Source organism: Puntigrus tetrazona, chromosome 9, assembly GCF_018831695.1.
Source record: "Puntigrus tetrazona isolate hp1 chromosome 9, ASM1883169v1, whole genome shotgun sequence".
In the NCBI taxonomy this organism is placed as follows: Eukaryota; Metazoa; Chordata; class Actinopteri; order Cypriniformes; family Cyprinidae; genus Puntigrus; species Puntigrus tetrazona.
The window spans coordinates 3,626,650-3,647,748 of record NC_056707.1 but is presented as its reverse complement, the minus strand read 5'-3'; the positions used below and the strand labels follow the sequence as shown (position 1 = coordinate 3,647,748).

Genomic DNA, 21,099 nt, shown 5'->3' with positions numbered 1-21,099 from the left:
TATTAAAATTCGGTTGTACGTGGAAAGGTGCCCACAGGTCCCCATCGCCGTGCGCCTGAAAGGTCCGAGGTAGACAATATCAGCTTACGAGAAACGCTGGTAAAACGAGATTAGATGCTACGAACTAAATATCACTAGACTGAAAATAAAAGGATTTAAAATTCAAAAAGACTGTAAAAAAAAAAATGCACGCATAAATAAAAGTCATGTTTCACCTATATCGCACAAAACTGTCTGGGATTTGTAATGCGTCACAGACAAGCAAAGGAATCGAACCAGAAGGGCAGCACGCTTTCTTATCCATCAGACACCGCAACGCGGAAGCGCTTTGAACGCGACAGACGTCTTCAAGACGAAGCGCCTCCCTGCCCGTGAGAAGCTCCACCCATCCGCTTATAAGCAAACAAAGCCAAGGAGCCTTTAAGGAGGCTGTGGCAGAGGAGGAGAAATATAAGTGAGCTCTTTCTCCTTAGCCGCGGGGTTTTAGGGTGGAGGATTACGATGGCATATCTACAATCGCATTATTCTCTCTCAGCCCTGCCTGTGAAGCGCTTTCGCATCCACCAGGGAGAACAGAGTGCCTGGGAAAGGATATCCAAACACAATCAGGCATTAACCCCACACGTGCTTTGGGGACCGGCAAGACAATACAACGATATCCAACAGAAGACATTTTGGGTCTCTGCCTATTTTCTGAGCGGCCGGTAAACGCTGCAGACGCGAGAGACTTGAGCCCAGCTGTTGCGCACCATAGGTGCTCGGTGCAGGAGATGGAGGAGCTGTTGCCATGGAAACGTGCAACACACGGGTCGCCGAGCAACAGCCAATCGTGACCCCGCCATTCCCGCATCCTCCGCCATGTGTGCGAGTGTTTACTGGCGTCTCCTCAGGTGTGACGCATCAAAAGATACGCAGATTTATACATGTGTACTTCCCTTGTTATCGCTGTCAAAACAGCCAGAAAAAAATCTATGTGGCCAAAGAGAAAACCCACACTAAAGATTTTAATGAAAACCACAACGTTAGATGTTGTTTAAATGGAGAGCAGCAGTGAAGACTACAATATCCAGAGTCTGATTCACAGTCTTACCTTTGTTCTTGTTTTCACTTTTGATTTGACTTTTGCCGCTTTTCAGCTTCTTCTTGCTCAAAGCTTTCTTTCCCCTGGAGAAAAATGACACGTCAGCGGTTAGGCAGTGTTTTCTATCAATAAATCACAAATCAGATGAATTTAAACCTCGAAAGTCTTTTTTAAAAACGATAAAGGAATGAATTAAGATTTATACGATGCGGCAAGATATCCTACACGAGCTTTAAGGAGCAGTTCGTTACTTTTTACGCCATTTTACAACAAAGCATATGAATATGAAAAACATAAACGTAGCGCAAAATAGCAAAAAGCACTATTTTGTCTTTTGATTCTTAAAGGGTTCATATTCTGAGAAATCAAAATACCCTTTATCTTTTGGCGCATAAGATGTTATTGTAGTATAAAAACATCCTAAGAGTTTCAAAATTCAAAAAACAGTTTCTACTGAAGGCAGTCTGCCAAAACGACAGCTTCTGGAATGTTCTGCTCTGTGATGTTAAACCCTTTCACGCTGAACGCGGTCCCCGGAAAACTGCTGGATTGCTGTGTGAACGCAAACATGTCCCGGGATTAATTCGGGAATGTGGGACCCATTACATACTAGCTCGCTACATCTAAATGAGATGTTAAAAATTCTTATGCTATCTTTACACCGTCAGTTAAATGTGACCCAGTTCAGTTTTTATTTTTTTACTCAGATGTGCATTTTATAAACATATAAACCGAAAAAAAAAAAAATTATAATAAATTCATTCATGTGTGCAAAATAAATTGATACAAATGAAATATGCGCCAATGCAAATCACCATGTAACCAGGCGGATTTTCATTAAATTAGAGTTTTTAAAAAAAAAAAAAAAATATATATATATATATTTTTTTTTTTTTTATTTTTTGTTATAAGAAAAAAAAACTCACTATGGAAGTTCTTAATTTATTTAATTTTTATTTTTTTTTGGCAGCGCATATACATTTAACGATCAGCCTTTGCTCAAACCGAATATCTTAATATTTCAAAGGCCATAAAGCGCCTAAAACGGCAGCCCAAGAACTGTCTACATTTAAACACGGAAACTGACTAAACGCAGTTCGTTTTTGGTTTAATACGCTGTTGTTCGGAGATGGATTTATGCCTAGAAAAACTGAGCGAGAGCAGCGGTCCAAAAACAAGCAGTGCGTCGATCCAGCACCTCATAAACACAACTCTGTTCTGTGGTGGGCGAACAGAAATGGTGCGCTCGATCACTTTGGATGTTGTTGGGCTAACGGTTGTCAGTTTAGTGCGTTTAGAGCGTCTGAGGCCGACACTGCTACTGTATATATCTGCCATTTTCGATTTTTGCTTGAGTAGTTAACACACCGATAAAGTCCAGAGGTCATGCATCACCAGATATCCTAATCGGTCAATGCTGTAATGGTTTGAACGTGCATTTTTCATGACGATGGGTTTTAAGAGCAGTACAATCTTGAAGGCTCTCTTTAACGCCTTTGCACATATTGGTCTTTTTCACGCTGGTTTAAATTTGCCTATACGCCGTAAATGACACCATTCGCCTCAAATGAGGAAAGTGCCCCGCAGCGGGCGATCGCGGCTTTATTTTTATCAAGACAGCCGTCTGAACATAACATAACGCAGAATGTCACGTAGGAATGGTGCTGAAGCGCTAGAGTTTCCTGCAGCAGTAAACAATAGAACAACGGTAGCTCGCAGGAAAAGTGAAAGCACAGAGGCCGCTTTAGATGAGGAGCCTGAAGGCTGGGAGGGGCCTATCAGCACCGCTGACGTCATGAGCGGACGGTGCAAGTGTGCGCCGGCAAACCACTGGTGAAAGGATTATTAGACCTCAAGGAAAATCGTCCTCAAACTCCCACTTCCCAGAGGCCGGAACGAGGAAGAAACGTGGTCAATTTCTTTGGGATGTTGCTAACTAAAACAAACTGAGACATAGGCCTGCATTTTATAGATCTTCATCGCATATATTCTTCTGAGCACATCTGCATGTTTGTTTTGGGCTTTTTTTTTTAACAAATCGGTATAGAGAAGTCAGTAACAGTGTTCTTTTTGGCTTATTTAAAAGATTTGTAAAAATGTATTATTTTTGTTTACCCCTAATCATTTTGTGCTCATTAATTTCGACTTGAGTCATACGATCATTTAAATTTGAACCATGTGATTTTTGGGGTAAATTTCATACACAACAAAAGCAATTAGGCAAACCTTCAAGGATTTTTTTTTATTTCACTTATTTATTTATTTAATAAGTCATGTAGGAAATCATGATCTACTTAATAAAATTTTTAATTTGCAACATAATTTGAAAAATTCTCCATCGCATATATTCTACACAAGCACATTATCACCACGTAATGAAAACATTGCACAGAAAAGGCAGTAAAAAAATATTGTATATTAATATAGCAAAGAAATATATAGTCAGGATTATAGACAGTATTTAGACAGTTGTTACTCTCAAAAAAATATTATATCATTTTAATTAAATTTTACGTGTGAAATTATCATCATTTGGAAAGTGAATTTAAATTCAATCAATTTGGCCCGTCTAAAATGTTCCGGTTCGTTCATTGAACCTGTCAGATATGCTGCATTTCATTGCTAAAGAGTTGAAAATAATTGAAGCATAGAAATGTGTGCGTTCTCGTTTTTATTTCATTTTCATTTCAACTGTGAAACAACTTATGGATTAAGTAAAGGTCAGAGTATGAATATACGAGCGGAAACGATAATGATTTGTACAGTGGGCTCGCTAATAAGAAACAGCTCTGAGGTAAAGCACATCAGTGTGTGTGTGTGTGTGTGTGTACAGTGTCTACAGGGTGACGTCAGGCAAAACAGAACCCAGCCCCTTCACCTCAAAGAGACACACGCCTGCTGCTATGCTATATATATATATATATATATATATATATATATATATATATATATATATATATATATATATATATATGATACCATATGTAATCTCGTTAAATAAGCCACAGTTACGCAAATATAGTAGCTTGTTATGAATAGCAACCTCCCTGAGCGCGCAACTGAGCGAAGAAGGCTGCCATCCACAACCTGAAGTGGGTCTAGAAGACGTTTCACGAGCCTGACAACATTTCGCTCGTGTTTACGTTAAATATATCCTTCCTCGCGTGACACATAATTGCCCGTGCGCTGTGTGTGAAGCCGGTTGAGTGTCGTTACACGCGTCAAACTCATCCTTTAGCACAACACTAACGTTACACCGCGAGCCTACAAGCAGCTCCTTAACATCTACAGCCATTGACCTAGCCGTGCGAGACGTCTCGGCCGTGACAGCAGAGCGAAGGTGACTTTAAGAAGCGCACGAACCACAGTCGACACAAAACCCGAGCTCCTGCGTTGACCTGCAGGAATTATTTTAGCTGCGCTCGCTGGGAAGTTAGCCGCATGCTAACCGCTAAGTTGCCGCTCTCCGGGCTCGGACGAGCTCGTGCTCAACCCAATGGGTTTTGTTTACAAACACGACCAGCGTTACGCCGGTCTAGCGTCCCGAAACGAGCCGAAAAAAATGTGACCCACCTGCCGAGGTTGAGCCCCTGCTCTTTGTCGTTGATCGCGGTGGTGTAAATCCTCCGGTAGCGCTCCGCCAGTGCTCGCCCTGAGAGAAGAAGCTGGTAGCGGCTCCGACAATCCGAGCGGGCCCCCGCAACGGGCAGGAGCCCATCCCTGATCCGATCGATGCGAAATCGTTTCCAGCTCCGGGAATGACCCTGACACCCAGCCCCATGGAATGGGACGAGGAGGACGGAATCCCGCTGCCGCCGGCACCCGCTGCCGCAGCAGCACACATCATCGTTTAGGAGAACAACGCATATATTAGATTACAATGTCAGTCAACAGAGCTAAAGGTCCCGAGCACCCCCCATAAATCCGCTCCGCAAAGCCGCAAACACGCCCGGCGAATTACATCCGAGCGCGTTATCTCCAATTAAAACGACGTTTACGGTTAGCCGCTCTGCTGCGACGGCGAAATGCGCGTCCCCTCTTTCCTTCGCTCGGTTCAAAAAAAACGGCCGTCGGTTCCTCGATCGCGGGCGATCCGAGCCCCCTTAACGAAAGCGCTCAAAAGCGAGAGCTGACGCCCGTGCTTCGCGTTCGCTCCCGCTGTTTTTCTCGACCCTGCGAAGACAGCACCCCTAGTAGCGCTGCCATCTTAGCTTCATCATCCTTCCCTGTTCATGTCGCTGACTGTCAAGCATGCTGGGATACATTCCCATCCGTGGCGCGCGCCGGCCGCGCTTCAAACCGCAGCCCGCGGCCTACCCGGCCAGCGTTCGGACGCGCGAGCGACGACTCCGCACGCGCACGCAGTGCTGTCTGGCAAGTGGACTCGGCAGATTTTGAAACGCGCCCGCTGTAGTAATGGAGTACAACGCGTCAGATGCAGGATTGGATGCTTTAACGTTCGTTTCTTATTAATATGAATTTGAGTCACACGGCCCAATCCAACATACGTGAAATGTGTAAGGTTGTTACAAAAATTCATCGTTAGGCAACATTAGGCCTATTTAGAAGATATTTTATACGTGAGTATTGTATTTAGATTATTCTGGAATACTTGATTCTGATTGGTCGACAGTCGCATGCGGCTGTAGGACTAAATTTTGTATTTTCTGTTTCTCACGCAATAAAATGATTTAACTATGTTTTATGATCTCGCCCCCAAAAAATAAAAATTCTTTCAACACGTACTCACCCTCAGGGCATCACAAACATGACTTAACTTCTCGTTTTGATTGTTTGTTTTGTTTAGGGGGATAGATTGATGACAGAAATGAATATCGCATTAAGCATAAATAATAATATAAGGCACAGTTAGCCAGAGATTAATGTGAATAAACAAGCTTTGACAATGACCAGTAATATTGTTAATATAATACCAGTAAATACACTTCTTCTTAGGGCCTAATAAAGGCTTGGGCCGGCCCTGGACGAAGGGAAGGGGTATAAGACAGAACTGGGAGTGTGTTGAGTGTGTTGCCATGGATTATGTTACTGTATGTTTTCTAGCATACCGTTTCTGGTATAGGATTACCACCTACCAGTGACCTTTATCACAAGAGAATGAGGGATATAACCTTGGGGAAGTAAGCTAAAAATGTCAATCAGGCAATCAAATGAATGAACGAATTAATGATAACCTACAAATCTGTCCCCTTGTGAATTTTAATTTTAATGAACGTGCACTTGTAATATACTTAAAGGTATATATTATATTACTAAATATTAAAAAGGTATAATTATTAAAAAATATAAATTATATATATATATATATATATATATATATATTATTTATATATATACCATTTTAAAAGTTTCTTCCCTCACTACCTGGAACTTTAAAATATAGGGCTTTGATATAAATTCTGTATACCTGCAACAATCTCTTCTCAGATGTAACATTTCTCTTCTTTGGTAAAAAGCAGTCACTTGACCTTTAATTAAATCTGGCAAACTTCAGTTTTCATGTCATCTTTGAACAACAGTGAAACTTTTGAAACAAAAACACTAACGCACACCTCGGAGAGCCAAAACGTGATCATGCGGAGCGGACATAAACACTTAGCTGGGTATCACCGCATTGTTGTTAATCATAAATATCCTAACAGACAGTCCATCCACAGCGCACTATCAAAGTGAAAGTTCAGCTTTCAAATAGTTCAACCTAGTACGAGCAGAAGGTATGAGACACACAGAAAAAGTACGTGGATGTCTATAAAACAGGAAAGAGAAAAGGTTACGTGAGAGGAAGTGCACATGTAATAAGGTCGGTAAATGTCCTCTGACCGGAGACGTGATGCCATTTTGCCTGGTCGCTTCACTGTGTCACAGACGGACAGCAGCACTGAGAGAAAACCTTCACCTGCGCACGGGCCTCAGTTCTGATATGGTGCAAAGTATTTGAGGATTGTTTTTCATTTCAACGTTTAAGAGCAGAATGTGTTTCTGACAACACAATATGCACAGTATGCTAATATTAAAACAGCGTTTAATGCAAACTCTTCGTTTTAAAACATGCACGAACAAAACCAAGCCGTCCTCTGCATCCCGGTGTGCGTACCATCCATCCTAAAAATCTATGTGATATTAGTCATTTTCAATACTGTTTAAGGAGGAATAGTATGCACTTTTTAATTTCTTTCCCCATCTAGTGGTGAAAAACCTCATTGCTGAAGTAATAAAAAGTCTGTCTTGAGCATATGATTCAACATGAAGGGGTTTATCTCTGGCCAACAATGCATTATTTTATTATTTTTGCTTAATATTATATTAAGTGTAAATACAACAGTGTTGCATTCTGATGTATTAATGTTCAAACAGCATTAACTTTTCAAATGCATTTCCGTCATACAGTGATAGCCTTTTATGTTAATACAGTAAAATGTTGTTAACAAAAGCCATCCTAAAATAATAAAACTGGGGCACAAAAAAGTGTGATTTAGTTTTTATTAATTTTTAAATAGAAGAGCTGTCCAATCCCGCTCCTTGAGTTCGCTTTCCTGCCCTGATTAAACACGCCTGAACCAGCTAATCAAGGTCTACGGGATCACTAGAGACTTACAGAAAGGTCAAACATACTTCAGGTTTACCTGCAAGAGTAACAGGTGAATGTTTCATTAAAAAAAAATCGAACAAATAAGCCAGGTTCATTTCAGATAGTCTAACTTATTGTCACTTGATTTGGTTCTAAATAAGTCAGACTAACTTAAATAGGGCCTGGCTTATATAACACAACACTCAGAGCTGGTAGTTTTCAAGGCAATTCATATAATATAGGCTTGATTCATCTCTTTATGTGTCCATGTCTGCTACTTTCTCATAAACACAAGATTTTGTATGACTTTTAGGCTTAACTCAATCAAGATCAGTCATAATACTGATTCAGAAGTATGAATGAGTGCCTGATAAAGTTGGTGCCTGTTTCATAAAATAAACCAGGCTCATTTTGGTTAGTCTGACTTATTTTGAACCAAATCAGCTGACAATAAATCAGCCTAAACTTGGCTTATTCGGTGAACTTGTGAACTGAAAGAACATTGTGATTGAGTATTATCGACCATTTATCTTTTTTACTTTGCAACAAAATTCACACGTGGAATGAAGTAAATGTAACGTAATCCTAGCTTAAAAATGAAATAAGTCCATTTATAAACCGACGTGCTCTATACAGTCCGCATGCATTATGTACAAGGTTTTTGTTTCTCTGTAGATCCCGCCCTCTCGCACGCAGCGATTGGTCGATTATGCACGATCCCTGCACGCCATTGGCCGAACGACTTTTCAGTCATCCCTTTCAGCCGCAGCCGTTGAGAATGTTTCTAAATGGCTCTGCCTTCAGCAAGTATGAAAACGATTAAAACTTCGGGCATTTTAAAAATGTTCTGGGAAAAAGGACTTGTTTTATTACAAACTTATTTTATTTTAGTAATACGCCCACTCATAAACTTTTAATTTGTTACTGCATTGCCGTTAGCACGCTTAATCTAACGAAACAACTAGCACAGTCGTTAACTTACATATCCATCCCACAACCTAACCACAAATTCATGTTAACATTTCAGTGACAGCTGAACATCAGACGCGGGTTTGCCTTTACACCAAAACTATTTCAACATTTACTCTCCCAAATGAGCATTGCAGAAACAAACAAGATTTCAGCTCCAGATATTCGAGTGAACCGAACGCAGAAAAATTAAGTTGAAGCAATAAAACGGTCAGCAATTGTGTTACAAAACTGAACAAGCAGACCTCATTTAAACCTTAGATGCGCAGCGGTTCCTGGTAAATAAATACTATCATTGCATTCTCACTCCAAACCGTATTAATATTTACGTGACAATGGTGAGGTACGTTTGGTGTAACACAAGAAGCTGTTTCTTCCCCAGTTTGATTGTCCTTTGCATATTACACACTTTAAAACTATTGAGAAAGGGTGTGATGAAGGTGAAGTGCGGCGTCACACCCCACAGACATACTCTACATATTTTCTGTCAGACATACTGTATGCATTTTACTTTACCCTTCCACAAAAGCACAAGCCTAACAAGCCACATGCTTCAGCTGCTACTCAGAGGGTCTAATCTCCCGAGGTTCAGAGCTGTGTTATTATATAATGAGTTATCACCCGGCCTTCACCCTGTAGCTTTGATTTCAGCCTGCTCTAGTACACCGAAAAACAGTGCAGGAAATACCTCTCACAGGTAATTACTATGAAATGGCAAGTAACCTTTCTACATTATGGAATAGTATTTTTAGGAAGAATTATTCTGTGTACTAAAAATAGGTTTTAATCATAAAACCGTAAAAGTAACAATAAATTAACTGCGACGTTTTGAAAACGACTGAATTGTTTTCTTGGAAAACACACTAAAAAATGGTGCAGGATCTACTTTGAAATATTTTTCGCTCTTTACTTAACAAGTAATTAATCTGAAAAATGAATTTGATTTCCAGCAAGTGCTTGATTCTGAACAGTACAGTATTAGCTGTCCAGATATTATAAGCCATAAACAGAAATGGACAGTGAAGTATTTTTACTCTGCTTTTTAAAGTAGGTTATCAGTGTCTGTACTTTATCTGTATGGTTTTTCTTTAGAAAGCATTGCTTCACAACATTCCAAAGTACAATACAGCACTGCACTATGCTTCACATTAAATATAATTTAACACTTAATTTCATTATAAATATAAAGTAATTTGAAGATTTACTTGAAAGTCGACATTAAAGGTTCATCTATGAAATGCAGGGCAGTGTGACATTATGGTCTGGAATGTATATTAAAGTAAAAAGCACTAATTAAATGTACTTGAGTGAAGTAAAAATCACCAATAAATGATCAGAATGACAGACTTTTGAACCTTGAGAGCAAAAGCCCATACGGTGGTTATGGGGGCTTTGGCTTAGACAGATAAATCGGCCGCCGATGTCTTGCTTTCCACAACTGGAGGGAAAGACCTGACGAAGACACACCTCTACTGTAGACTAGTGTGACATAGCTGCGCTGACAGTTCAGGTTCAGTTGCTCTGGTGTGTGTCATACGAAGCCACACCTTTCGCTGGTCTTGCCTTCCCTACCCAGGTCAAATATGTAAGAGGGGAAGAGCAGCAAACTGTACGTTATTCTCACTAAACCTCTGTCACATCCCTCGCACCTGAAATACCCAGGTATGACCGTCCTCTACGCGCATAGACTTATCTCTGTATGTCTGTCTGTGAATTCTGCTTGAATTATAGGTCTGTCGTTTTCGTGGTTAGGCTGATATTGTTAGTCTGTTTGTTTTTAGGTTAGTGATCAATTTCCGAAGCATGTTCATTTAAATGGTTTGTATTGTGACATGGGATGCATCGTATGACTGTAATTCAACACTGTTTAGTATTTAGTAGTTACGCAGCGCTGTCTTACTAAAGAACAGGTTACAGTGTCAAGGTGAAATTGAAGGACATGACATTTACTGAAGTTTTTTTTTTTTTTTTTTAAATGAAATTAGCATACTGCTTCAAAGACGTTAAAGTGGTTTTCTTCAGTTATTCAGTATAGTACTTTATACTAGTAGGGTTTTTTTATTTATGATAATGACATGCAAAGCATAGTGAATTTCTAACGGAGGTTATTCCAATTTGTTATTGTTTACATAATATTGAGATACCGAGTCAGAATTATTAGATTAAAAGTAAGTTTGTGTTTATATGTTTAATATGTTATATATATATATATATATATATATATATATATATATATATATACGTATATATATATATATATATATATATATATATATATATATATATATATATATATATATAAAGTACATTCAAACGTTTATTTTGCATGTTTGACAGGACTGGCTGTATTTATGAAATGTAAATTAGTTGAAAATTTCAAAATTGTCATTTATTTAAAAGCGTTTAAATGATAAAAAGGCAAAACGAGATAAAAAGTCATAGTTTTGGCAACTGAATAATATGACAGTTTTTCAACTCATAATTTTGGCTTAGTATGTATTGTATTTCATAATTATGATCCCACAATTAGTACTCTTTTGACTCATAATTATGACTTCATGAATAGTCGTTATTTAGTACTTGTCCCTGTGGACTTTCAAATTAGCACCAAGATTAAAATGTATGATATATATTGATATCACGCGTTAATATTATAATATCAATATTATAAAAATAAAAAAAAACATTTGTATATGAATCCTTATTAAAAATATAAAACATGCATTACGGTGTATTAAAATGTGCAGCCTTTCTAAAGGTACGTCTCAGAAGCTGCATGCGTGCATAATAATTTAGAAAGGAATTAGGTGGGAATTATGTCAATTATGTCAGTGATCCATCTGCAAAATAGCATTCTTTTTTTTTTTTTCAGCGTTTTTTCAGAGTTTTTTGAGAAACCCAGCGAAACGTCCCACGCTGCTCAGTGATGTTCAGCACATCTGACATTTATTTTCAAGCGTGAGAGCGTTGCTATGGTTTCAGTGGCAGGTGTTTGGACAGGGTGTGTCGCTACAGAGATCAGGACAAACTAGTTTAGGGTGTATCCAGAAACGGTATGAAGTAAAAGGACAGCGCTGCATCAAACGCTACTAGGAATGGAATGTGTTAACCGTGATTTCCGAAAAATGATGCATTTGGTGCCACGCGTAACCCCGTCCCGTGGGCACCATCTTGTGGATGGTAGCCTTGTTAGAAGCGATCCGCTGCGTACTTAATCATGTGTACCAATTCCATCTTACAGCGTAAACCATGTCTTTCACTCCAAATCCATACAGCAAAACCCAAACAGGTGAGACAATGGCATTCAAATGACAGCTTTCATGATATATCAGCCGTGATCGAGTCATTTTGTTATCTTTTTTTGTTATATATATATATAAAACAGTCACAACTTCAAGCACTAGATCCACTAAATCCCTGCTGAAGGACAATAGCTGGATTAAGACAAACGTGAACCAGGATGAACAAGTCGAGTAAGTTTTCAACACATCCGTCAATTAGCAGCAAACCAGACAGATATGACTTGTTTAACATCTCGCCCACTTATTTTGATGGATTTACGCGCGTCTGACAGACTAAACAACCGACAAGCTGAATTGACGTTTCTCTTCTCTCGACAGACGGGATTCGAATTTCGGCAAAAGCGTCCTGAGTCGCTACAAGTCCAACGAAAACCTCGTCAGGTGGGACGTCTGGCCAGAACGCTTGTGCAATTAAAATAAAAGCGAAAATAATCTAATGTGAGACCTTGCTTTTTTTTTCCACGAAGCCCTCAGGACAAAACTAGCAAAACCGAGAGCAAAACCGGCACCGTCTCCACTTCGTCGGGCACCTCTGTCCAAGCTCTCTCTAAAAGGTAATACACTGCTAAACGTGAAAAACACTCGCTAGCATGGAAGCCCATTTCTGCCACATAAGAGAAAACAGATAGAAATTGTGGCCTAAAAATGTTTCATTATAAGATGAAAGGTTAAAGTTATGAGACGCATAATTATGAGGTAAAAAGTAATATTGAGATACCAAGTTATTTGATTAAAAGTATTTGTGTTTGTGTTTATATACACATATATATATATATATATATATATATATATATATATATATATATATATATATATATATATATATATATATATATATATACAGTACATGAAAACTTTTATTTTGCATGTTTGACAGGGCTGGTTATATTTATGAAATGCAAATTAGTTGAAAATTTCAATGCTAAATTGAAATGGTCATTTATTTCAAAACGCTGAAATGATAAAAAGGCAAAACGAGATAAAAAAGCCATCGTTTCGGAAACCCCATAATATGACAGCTCCTACTTTTCAACTCATAAGTATGGCTTAGTATGTATTATGATCCCACATTTTGACTTTTTTTTTGACTTGGTATCTCATCATTTAGGCATTTTATGTCAAACTGGTGACCTTTATGTCATACTTATGATTTACTGAAGCATAATTTCTGATGTAGAAGAAATAGAAACTTTGGAGAAAATGTTCATGTAATAAAATCTAATCAAACGGTCTCACTGACGCACAGATTCGGTGGCAGCCAGGACAAACTGAACGAAACCAGGTAAAACATGCTCTTTTCTAGCACTGAAAAATCAGGACGTTTATTGTTTAAATCTGTCCCGTAAGAAAATAGCAGCACAATAATATCTGTAGAAGAATGTAGACTTACATTTGCAACAAGATTAGTCACCAATGTTGGCTGTATTTAAAACTTGTTTGTAAGTGCTCAGAAGCCCAAAAATGGTGGGAATTTAAAACATTTTAAGAGCTCAATTATCTTCCCAACCCAACCCTACAGAACCACAGGAACTAAAACAACCGTGAAAACGGAGCCGAGGAGAAGGTAACGCCTCAGAGACACACCTGTTCAATGACTGATTGACCGAGCGAATGAATGACAGCTAGCTTCTTACCAACCCTTGCTCTTTCAGCTCTACTTCTACAACAACGACGACGACGGTTAAAGAGGGCCAGAAGATAACCGAGACAACTGTGACCACTACCAAGTGAGAGACAGAAAGAACGTCACATCAATGTCAAATCCGTCCTGACTAGCTCGCAGGATTAGAACACGCTATGATGTTTAACTACCCTGACCTGTGTCGTCTTCTTAGGCAGGATGTGGTGAAGACGTCTACTAAGTCTGAAACGCTCGCTGATAAAGACGCCAAGAGCTCCAGGTAAATCAGCTCAGTTCAGTATGCGCTCATTCAGCGCAACAAAAAATAATGTTAAGTGCCATTTATTTGAAAGAAATATCACCGACATGCTTTTACCACAAATAAAAAAAACTGTTTTGTAGTAAACGATAACTGTTCGTATACGATAAACGTGCTGCTTTGGTATGTTGTCATTAGTTGGCGTTACTAATTGTTTTTTGTTACACATTTATTATGTGTATGTAAACACAGGCACATACAGTATATATTTGGAAAATATTTACATTTAATTATTTTAATATTTTATATTATATATAAATACATTTACAATATTTTTGTTAAATATATACGTGCGTGTGTTTGTATTTATATATGCATGATAAATACGCATAGTACACAACTATTACGTGACCAAATACTTTTATTTTGGAGGAAATTAATCGTTTGACAGCACTAATTCAATTAATTTCATATTTCATAGTCTATGTTTCACTGCACATATTTTCTATTCCTAAAGTGGTTTCAAAACTGAGGTCATTACTGTCAAGTCATCAAAGGACACTGTCGATGGGTAAGTGTTATAAAACATAAAGTTAAATATATTATCATTATTAATCCTTTGTGAGTATTAAAATTAAACCTATCGTTCTTTTTTAGACCGGCCTCACCGGTCAAGACCACCACAAGGTACAGTATCTCACTTTCCTGGCTGAACTGAATTAACTGATTAAATGCGGCTGCTTTCTTAACCTAACCGTGCTCAATTCTAGCATCAAAACCTACACCAAAGAGGAACCTGCACCAACTAAAACAACGTCGTACTCCGTCCGGTCCACAAAGAGGTGAGAACCTGACAGATAATTACAAGCAAATGCTTTTCAAATGTCTCAAACAAAGAGCGTGACTGACTGAATGCTTTTCCTCAGGACTGAGGATCAACTGTTTGATACCCTCATACCAACACCCATCAAATCAGTAAGCACTAAACCTGACAGCAGGTATGTGCTATTTGCATAACTATATATTAGCACTGTCAGCTTGTCACATCCAAAATAAAAGTCCCCGTTGTTTACATAATATATGTGTATGTGCTATGTAAATGTATTATGTTTATATATATATATATATATATATATATATATATATATATATATATATATATATATATATATATATAATTTAAATATATTTATTACAAAAATACATGCATGTGTGTGTGTTTGTGCATTACGGTTAATAATTACAGTACTAATAAAAACTAAACAACTTATAACTTCACATTCCACACCACTAAACAACCTCAGCATGCAATAAGATTCTAGCTGCACTACTGATAGTAAAAATCTGGTATTCGTTGTAGAAAATAATGAAGTTGTTTTGTGTCTCTAAAGTGACTCCAAGACTGAGGTGGTTACCGTGAAGACGTCGAAGGACATCAGCGACGTGTGAGTGTCACAGATCAGCGCTTCTCAGCCCATTACAAGTGATGGATATCAGTGCTAGACAAATAAAAACACTAGAAAAAAGACAAACGGTCAAGTTCGGACAGATATTCATTAGAGCTGTCAAGCCATTAATCACAAAAGTTTTGTTTACATAATCTATATGTGTGTGTACCGGTATATTTTTATGTAAATATGAATACACACACATACAGTATATATTTTGAAAATATTTCCATGCATATACATTCGTACACACAGTACATACACACATATTATGTAAGAAAGTGCTTTTATTTTGAATGTGATAAATAGCGATTAATCATTTGACAGCACTAATATTCATGGATAAATAAAAATGTAAATGTAAATTTGTGTTTACCTTTAGAAATCAAAATAATTTTTCCTATATAGTTCAATTAATCACTTTTTTTCATATTGTGATAATATTAAGGACATTTCTGTTTGACTTGTTAACAGTAAACTGTCGGGAAACCTTGTTATGTCCCGCTTGAAGTGCGGTTTATCAGTTTATCAGTGTGATCTGATATGATCTCATGATTACAATATGTGTGTGTGTGTGTGTGTGTGTGTGTGTGTCTATTTTAATGTTTCATATATATTAACACTGAACCTGTAATTCATTTCTGTCTAGACCAACTTCACCTGTCAAGACCACTACCAGGTAACCACAGCTTTGCTGGCTAACCAGAAAGATCTCCGACTAACCTGTAAAGAAATGTGGTTATACCTTCCTTTAACTTCTTACCCTCTTTAATTTACAGCATCAAGACCTACACCAAGGAGGATGTTTCCCCAATTAAAACAACGTCCTACAGCACAAAGAGGTGGGCACTTTGAGATCATTCACATCACAATTCTCACCGCAAAATATAATGCCGTTCAATGAGGTGAACTCGTGTTTAGAGACCGAATCGTCGCTCACTGCACTTGTTTTGTGTCTCTAAAGTGACTCCAAGACTGAGGTGGTTACCGTGAAGACGCTGAAGGACATCAGCGACGTGTGAGTGTCACAGATCAGCGCTTCTCAACCCCATAAATGACCTCTATGTCAGCTTTGACTGTCACAGACGGCAGGGAAAAAGCTATTTTTCAGGCAACTTATCATATATCCATGCATAAATTGAATAAAAACAACAGTTATGGCGTACATTTAGTTGATTACGTTTAGTAAACAAAAACTATGTTCTACTATTTTCAGTTTACGTAATGTATTTTTTAAAAATTTTGTTGAACCAAGACGTTTTAATGGAAACGAACTTGGTGTGAAATGTAAAAATGGTGTGTTTTTGTAATTCAGTTGCAGTTTTTGCGTGTTTGTTTTTAATTTGTGTATATATTAACAACGAGCACGATTCGTTTCGTCTAGACCAAGTTCACCTGTCAAGACCACTACGAGGTACAGTAACCAGAGCCTTGCTGAGTAATCAGGAAAAAATATAGCCGACTAACCTTTTATTAACCTCTTAACCTATTTACAGCATCAAGACCTACACCAAGGAGGATGCTTCGCCGATTAAAACAACGTCCTACAGCACAAAGAGGTGGAAGATTTGCATCACAGTTCTAGTTTTTATGCCAAACAAACAGTTTAGAGACCGAATCGTCGCTCACTGCACTTGTTTTGTGTCTCTAAAGTGACTCCAAGACTGAGGTGGTTACCGTGAAGACGTCGAAGGACATCAGCGACGTGTGAGTGTCACAGATCAGCGCTTCTCAACCCGCTTGCATGTATTCATCTATTCTGATTGATAACAAAATAAGCTAAAAATGCCATATAATCAACATAGTCATGCAAAGGTAAATAAACAAGCTCTATATATCCTCAGTTGTTTTATAAATGATATAAATGATTAAAGTAGTTGAAAAACACGCTTTAAAATACTTGAGCGTGAACTGAACGCAATGCTTTCACACACTTAATAGACGTTCGCATTTATGTTAAACGCAGTGAGTTGATCTTGACTGAAGCCGATTTTTAAATGTCTTGCTAATGTCCAGACTTCATCTGTGCTAAACTACAACATGTCTTTTCTTAACGTACACATACGCCATGTATTCAAACGCATTTGTAATTAGCAAACTGCAAAAATATTAGGAAACTTAGCAATATTAAAGAACACGCATGCTTGTCAACGCATTACAATAAGTGTACTTTATGTTTCGTTTTTATATTTTTGTTGCATTTTGAATGTATCGAACCTATTATTATTATATTTTTCCAGACCAACTTCGCCTGTCAAGACCACCACAAGGTACAGTAACCCCAGCGCACAATTACAGAAGAATAATAATAATAATAAAAAGGCTGCTCTCTTAACCTCTTACCATGTTCAATTCTAGCATCAAAACCTACACCAAGGAAGATGTTTCGCCAGCTAAAACAACATCATCTTATTCTGTCCGATCCACAAAGAGGTGAGAAGCTGACATGTTTTCAAGCAGCTCCACACCCATCGACACATTTCAAAGAAAGAACCTCACTAACTCGATGCTTTTCTCCAGCACCGAGGATCAACTCTTCGATACCCTCATACCTTCATCAATCAAGTCAGCCAACGCAAAAGCCGACAGCAGGTATGCGGCATTTACATATTTATAAGGTGTGAACCCATTTGTGGCGAGCTTGACATTTGCTTCGGCCTTTAAGTAGCAGAACCAGTCTTACCGCTAGCAGGCTGAGAGCACGAAAGCAGGCGCACACTCTTACTTAGAGCGCACCACTTTCCATCAGAGCTTCACTCTCACTGCAGCACTGTTTATCCTATCATGGACTTTTATCGTTCCTACAGTCGCGAGGATGTGTCCGTCTCCAAATCCATCAGAACCGTGTATTCATCAAACGAGAGGTAGGGCGGTATTTCTTATTCGAGCATCTCCATCTTTGATTTTTCCACTTTTTGATGTTTTTTTAAAATCCATACAGAGATGAGTGGAGTACGGTCTCGAGTCCTTCTTACACCAGGACGTCATACACAGAGAGCAGGTTCGGTATCCTCGTTAAAACACTACTCCGTTATAAGAGTTACCATTGCGTTTGACCAGGACTAGTTACGTCTGTCCACAGACCTGTTGATTACCTGTCGGACACGCTCACATCAAAAACCACCACCACTGTGTACGCTCCGCCGGAAAGGTATGGAGGCCGAGGGAATGCCTGTTTAGTCACGCTCCATGTGGCGTTTAGCGCAGATGTGAAATTGATATCTGTTTGTTGCAGGGTAGTAAGTGGGAAGGACATCTGCACAGTCTGCCGTAAAAACATGTACACGGATGAAAAGATTGTCCTGGACGATATGAACATCAACTGTCACGCAAGTTGCTTCAAGGTCGGTTCTTTTTTTAGCTCTTCAAAGTTTGTCTGAAAATGATATGAGTGCAGTGTGAGGGTGTGGATGTTTTGTTTTATGCTTAAGATTTTTGGTGGTGTTATTAATGCTTTTTAAATTTGTGCCGTCCAATGATTAATCATGATGCTTGCATTATATATGTGTGTGTTCTGTGTATATTTATTATGTATATATAAATATACTCACATATATTTAGAAAATATTTAAGTCCATTAAGTCTGTGTGTACTGTGTGTGTGTATGCATACATACACACACACACATACTGTATATATATATATATATATATATATATATATACATACACACCTTGGTCTGTCTGAATACACTATTCTGATTGGCTGGCAGGTATGCAGTAAAACCGTTTAATGCACAGGTAGTTACAAGTCAGTTTATTTTGATGCACACTAACTCTCTCTCTCTCTTTATCTCTCTCACACACACACACAGATAGAGAGAGAGGAGAATGCAGATTGCTCTGCACACACAAACAAACTTGTCCATGATGCCTTGTTACTGTTATTAATAAAATAGCCTAAAGATACTAGATCGCTCTATTATATTTCTCAGCAACTAGGTGGTAAACTAATTAGTAACTAAACATGATTAAGAGACGCACAGTCCAGGTAAAGTCCATACAGTCGCATCTCTCTCTCGATTCGAGCATTAATTCAAATAGCAGTGATTTTAAGTGGGATTATCAACAGCTAGCTCTGCTTCACGGCGGGCGGTTCTTAGCCTCCACGTCATGCATTTAAAATAACTTTAATATATATATATTATATATATATATATATATATATATATATATATATATATATATATATATATATATATATATATATTTTAATATGTGTATATACATACATGTATTATGCAAATAATATGGTATAATCATTAATCATATAATCATTCGACAGCACTTTTTAAATCGCTACTTAATGATATTCATATTTTTATTTCATTAAAAACTAAATAATACTAAAAACAACGTCAAGACGAATAATGCCAAACTGTGTATTGCTGTTAATATTGTTGTGCTCTTTGCAGTGCGGGGTGTGTAACGTGTCTCTGGGGCACCTGAAGGCAGGGGACAGTTTGTGGGTGTACCGTCGGGCCATTCACTGTGAAAGCTGCTTCGGTGTCACTAAGGGTACGTACGACTCGCTCGACTATTATTTTCAGTATTTTGAATGACACATCCAGTGCGTTCACTAAATAAACAAAAACGCTTGTTTTCCAGGCAAATGGCTGCACTGAAACAACGTTTAGCAGTAACAGAGTGATGTTATGAGAGATGGCAAATATACTTGCCTCCTCCAAAACTTTCCCATGGCTTTGATTTGGACTCCTATCAAACAGTTTATGGTGGTGGACTTTCGTCTGATAATAGACTTTGGGGTTTATTAATTGCATTGATTGCTATTCTCCCCAGTAATGCGACAAGGCTCTTATCTGATTACCGAAATAATAAGAATACTATTTAAAAAGAATATTTTTCCTAATACATAATATTGAATATTTTTGGAGATGCTTTATATTTTTCTTCAATTTTGTTGTATTATTGAAGCTTATATGGTGAGAAATGTCATAATAAAGTTTTCATCTGATTGTTTTTTTATTGTTCGGATCCGGTTAAACATCATTCCAGAGATAAGCCGTGCAGTACCTTTCACCTCTGTAGCTATAAATTGAATGTGCTTTTGTTGTAAGCGTTTCTAAAGAATTGCAGTCTTTCGGAAATATGCTGTGATCAGATCAAGATCAGACACTTCAACTCATATCTCATGACAGGATTCCTAAGAGGATGCAAATAAAGAGCTAAAGTTAGCCGTTTGCAGATAGTTGTGTTATTATGATGTAATGTGATCTTTTAATCCTTTATCCGTGTATCTAGATTTCTGTCATTTCATCAAAACCGACTCAGTTTCATTTAGTTGCTTGTTTATTCCGCCATTGATTTCCCACAAAAGAATAAAACAAATCAATAAATTATTGAAAAGCAAAATAGTGTCACTGATTTCCTGGAAGAATCTTTATCTTTAATTAAGTGACTTTTGTCAGTTTAGAGATTTTACAAAGACTAGCAGAATTTAAACTGGCCTTGCCCTTAAAGGGAAATATTCACAAATTACCAATTAAAATGATTTGAAATGATTAAAGTTATCTATTTGGTCACACTATGAAAAAACAACAACAACAACAGTAATATCCTTCTGACTACCAGGAAATGTGTTTCTATTGTTTAAAGCGTATAGGAAAGGTTTAGAAAAATGATATTTTATTCACTTTATGACGTGCTCTGTAGAGGACATTGGGACTTCTTTAAGAAATAAAATTACATGAATAGACATTTTTGTTTTTTACACCAAACTTTATATGAAGATGATTCTCAACTATGACTTAAAAGATTTTTTTTTATGCCGAACGTGTGTAAAATGGCCATAAACTATTTTTTTTCCATCG

The 21,099-nt window shown here is 37.8% G+C and overlaps 1 protein-coding gene and 1 long non-coding RNA gene across 5 annotated transcripts; one reads left to right on the top strand and one right to left on the bottom strand.

Annotated features, from left to right (window-relative positions):
• Positions 1–1,134: 1,134 nt before the first annotated feature.
• Positions 1,135–4,788, bottom strand: LOC122351161. Its single transcript, XR_006251706.1, has 2 exons — positions 4,655–4,788; positions 1,135–1,164 (listed from the first exon to the last, which is right to left on the bottom strand). It is a non-coding gene; the product is annotated as an uncharacterized LOC122351161 (long non-coding RNA).
• Positions 4,789–10,160: 5,372 nt separating this feature from the next.
• Positions 10,161–20,248, top strand: scel (sciellin). Of its 4 annotated transcripts, XM_043248044.1 has the most exons (29): positions 10,162–10,301; positions 11,881–11,928; positions 12,025–12,112; positions 12,260–12,322; positions 12,409–12,495; positions 13,188–13,223; positions 13,461–13,505; positions 13,594–13,668; positions 13,777–13,842; positions 14,339–14,392; positions 14,479–14,508; positions 14,592–14,663; positions 14,748–14,819; positions 15,213–15,266; positions 15,919–15,948; positions 16,049–16,111; positions 16,234–16,287; positions 16,654–16,683; positions 16,766–16,828; positions 16,923–16,976; positions 17,510–17,539; positions 17,628–17,702; positions 17,790–17,861; positions 18,077–18,133; positions 18,211–18,270; positions 18,352–18,420; positions 18,505–18,613; positions 19,684–19,786; positions 19,877–20,248. In XM_043248044.1, the coding sequence occupies exons 2-29, from the start codon at positions 11,889–11,891 to the stop codon at positions 19,891–19,893; spliced, it is 1,668 nt and encodes a 555-aa protein (XP_043103979.1). In that variant the 5' UTR covers positions 10,162–10,301; positions 11,881–11,888; the 3' UTR covers positions 19,894–20,248. The 4 variants fall into 4 exon arrangements, with proteins under 4 accessions (XP_043103981.1, XP_043103979.1, XP_043103980.1 ...); XM_043248046.1 differs by lacking the exons at positions 15,919–15,948; positions 16,049–16,111; positions 16,234–16,287 and having other exon boundaries at positions 10,161–10,301; XM_043248045.1 differs by lacking the exons at positions 16,234–16,287; positions 16,654–16,683; positions 16,766–16,828.
• The last annotated feature ends 851 nt before the right edge of the window (positions 20,249–21,099 follow it).

Bases quoted from the DNA above. Each gene is read 5' to 3' on its own strand.
- scel (XM_043248044.1), top strand. From the start codon at position 11,889: ATGTCTTTCACTCCAAATCCATACAGCAAAACCCAAACAG. The intron at 13,843-14,338 runs GTAAATCAGCTC...CTATTCCTAAAG, and splicing joins AAAGACGCCAAGAGCTCCAG to TGGTTTCAAAACTGAGGTCA. The intron at 18,134-18,210 runs GTAGGGCGGTAT...AAATCCATACAG, and splicing joins GTGTATTCATCAAACGAGAG to AGATGAGTGGAGTACGGTCT.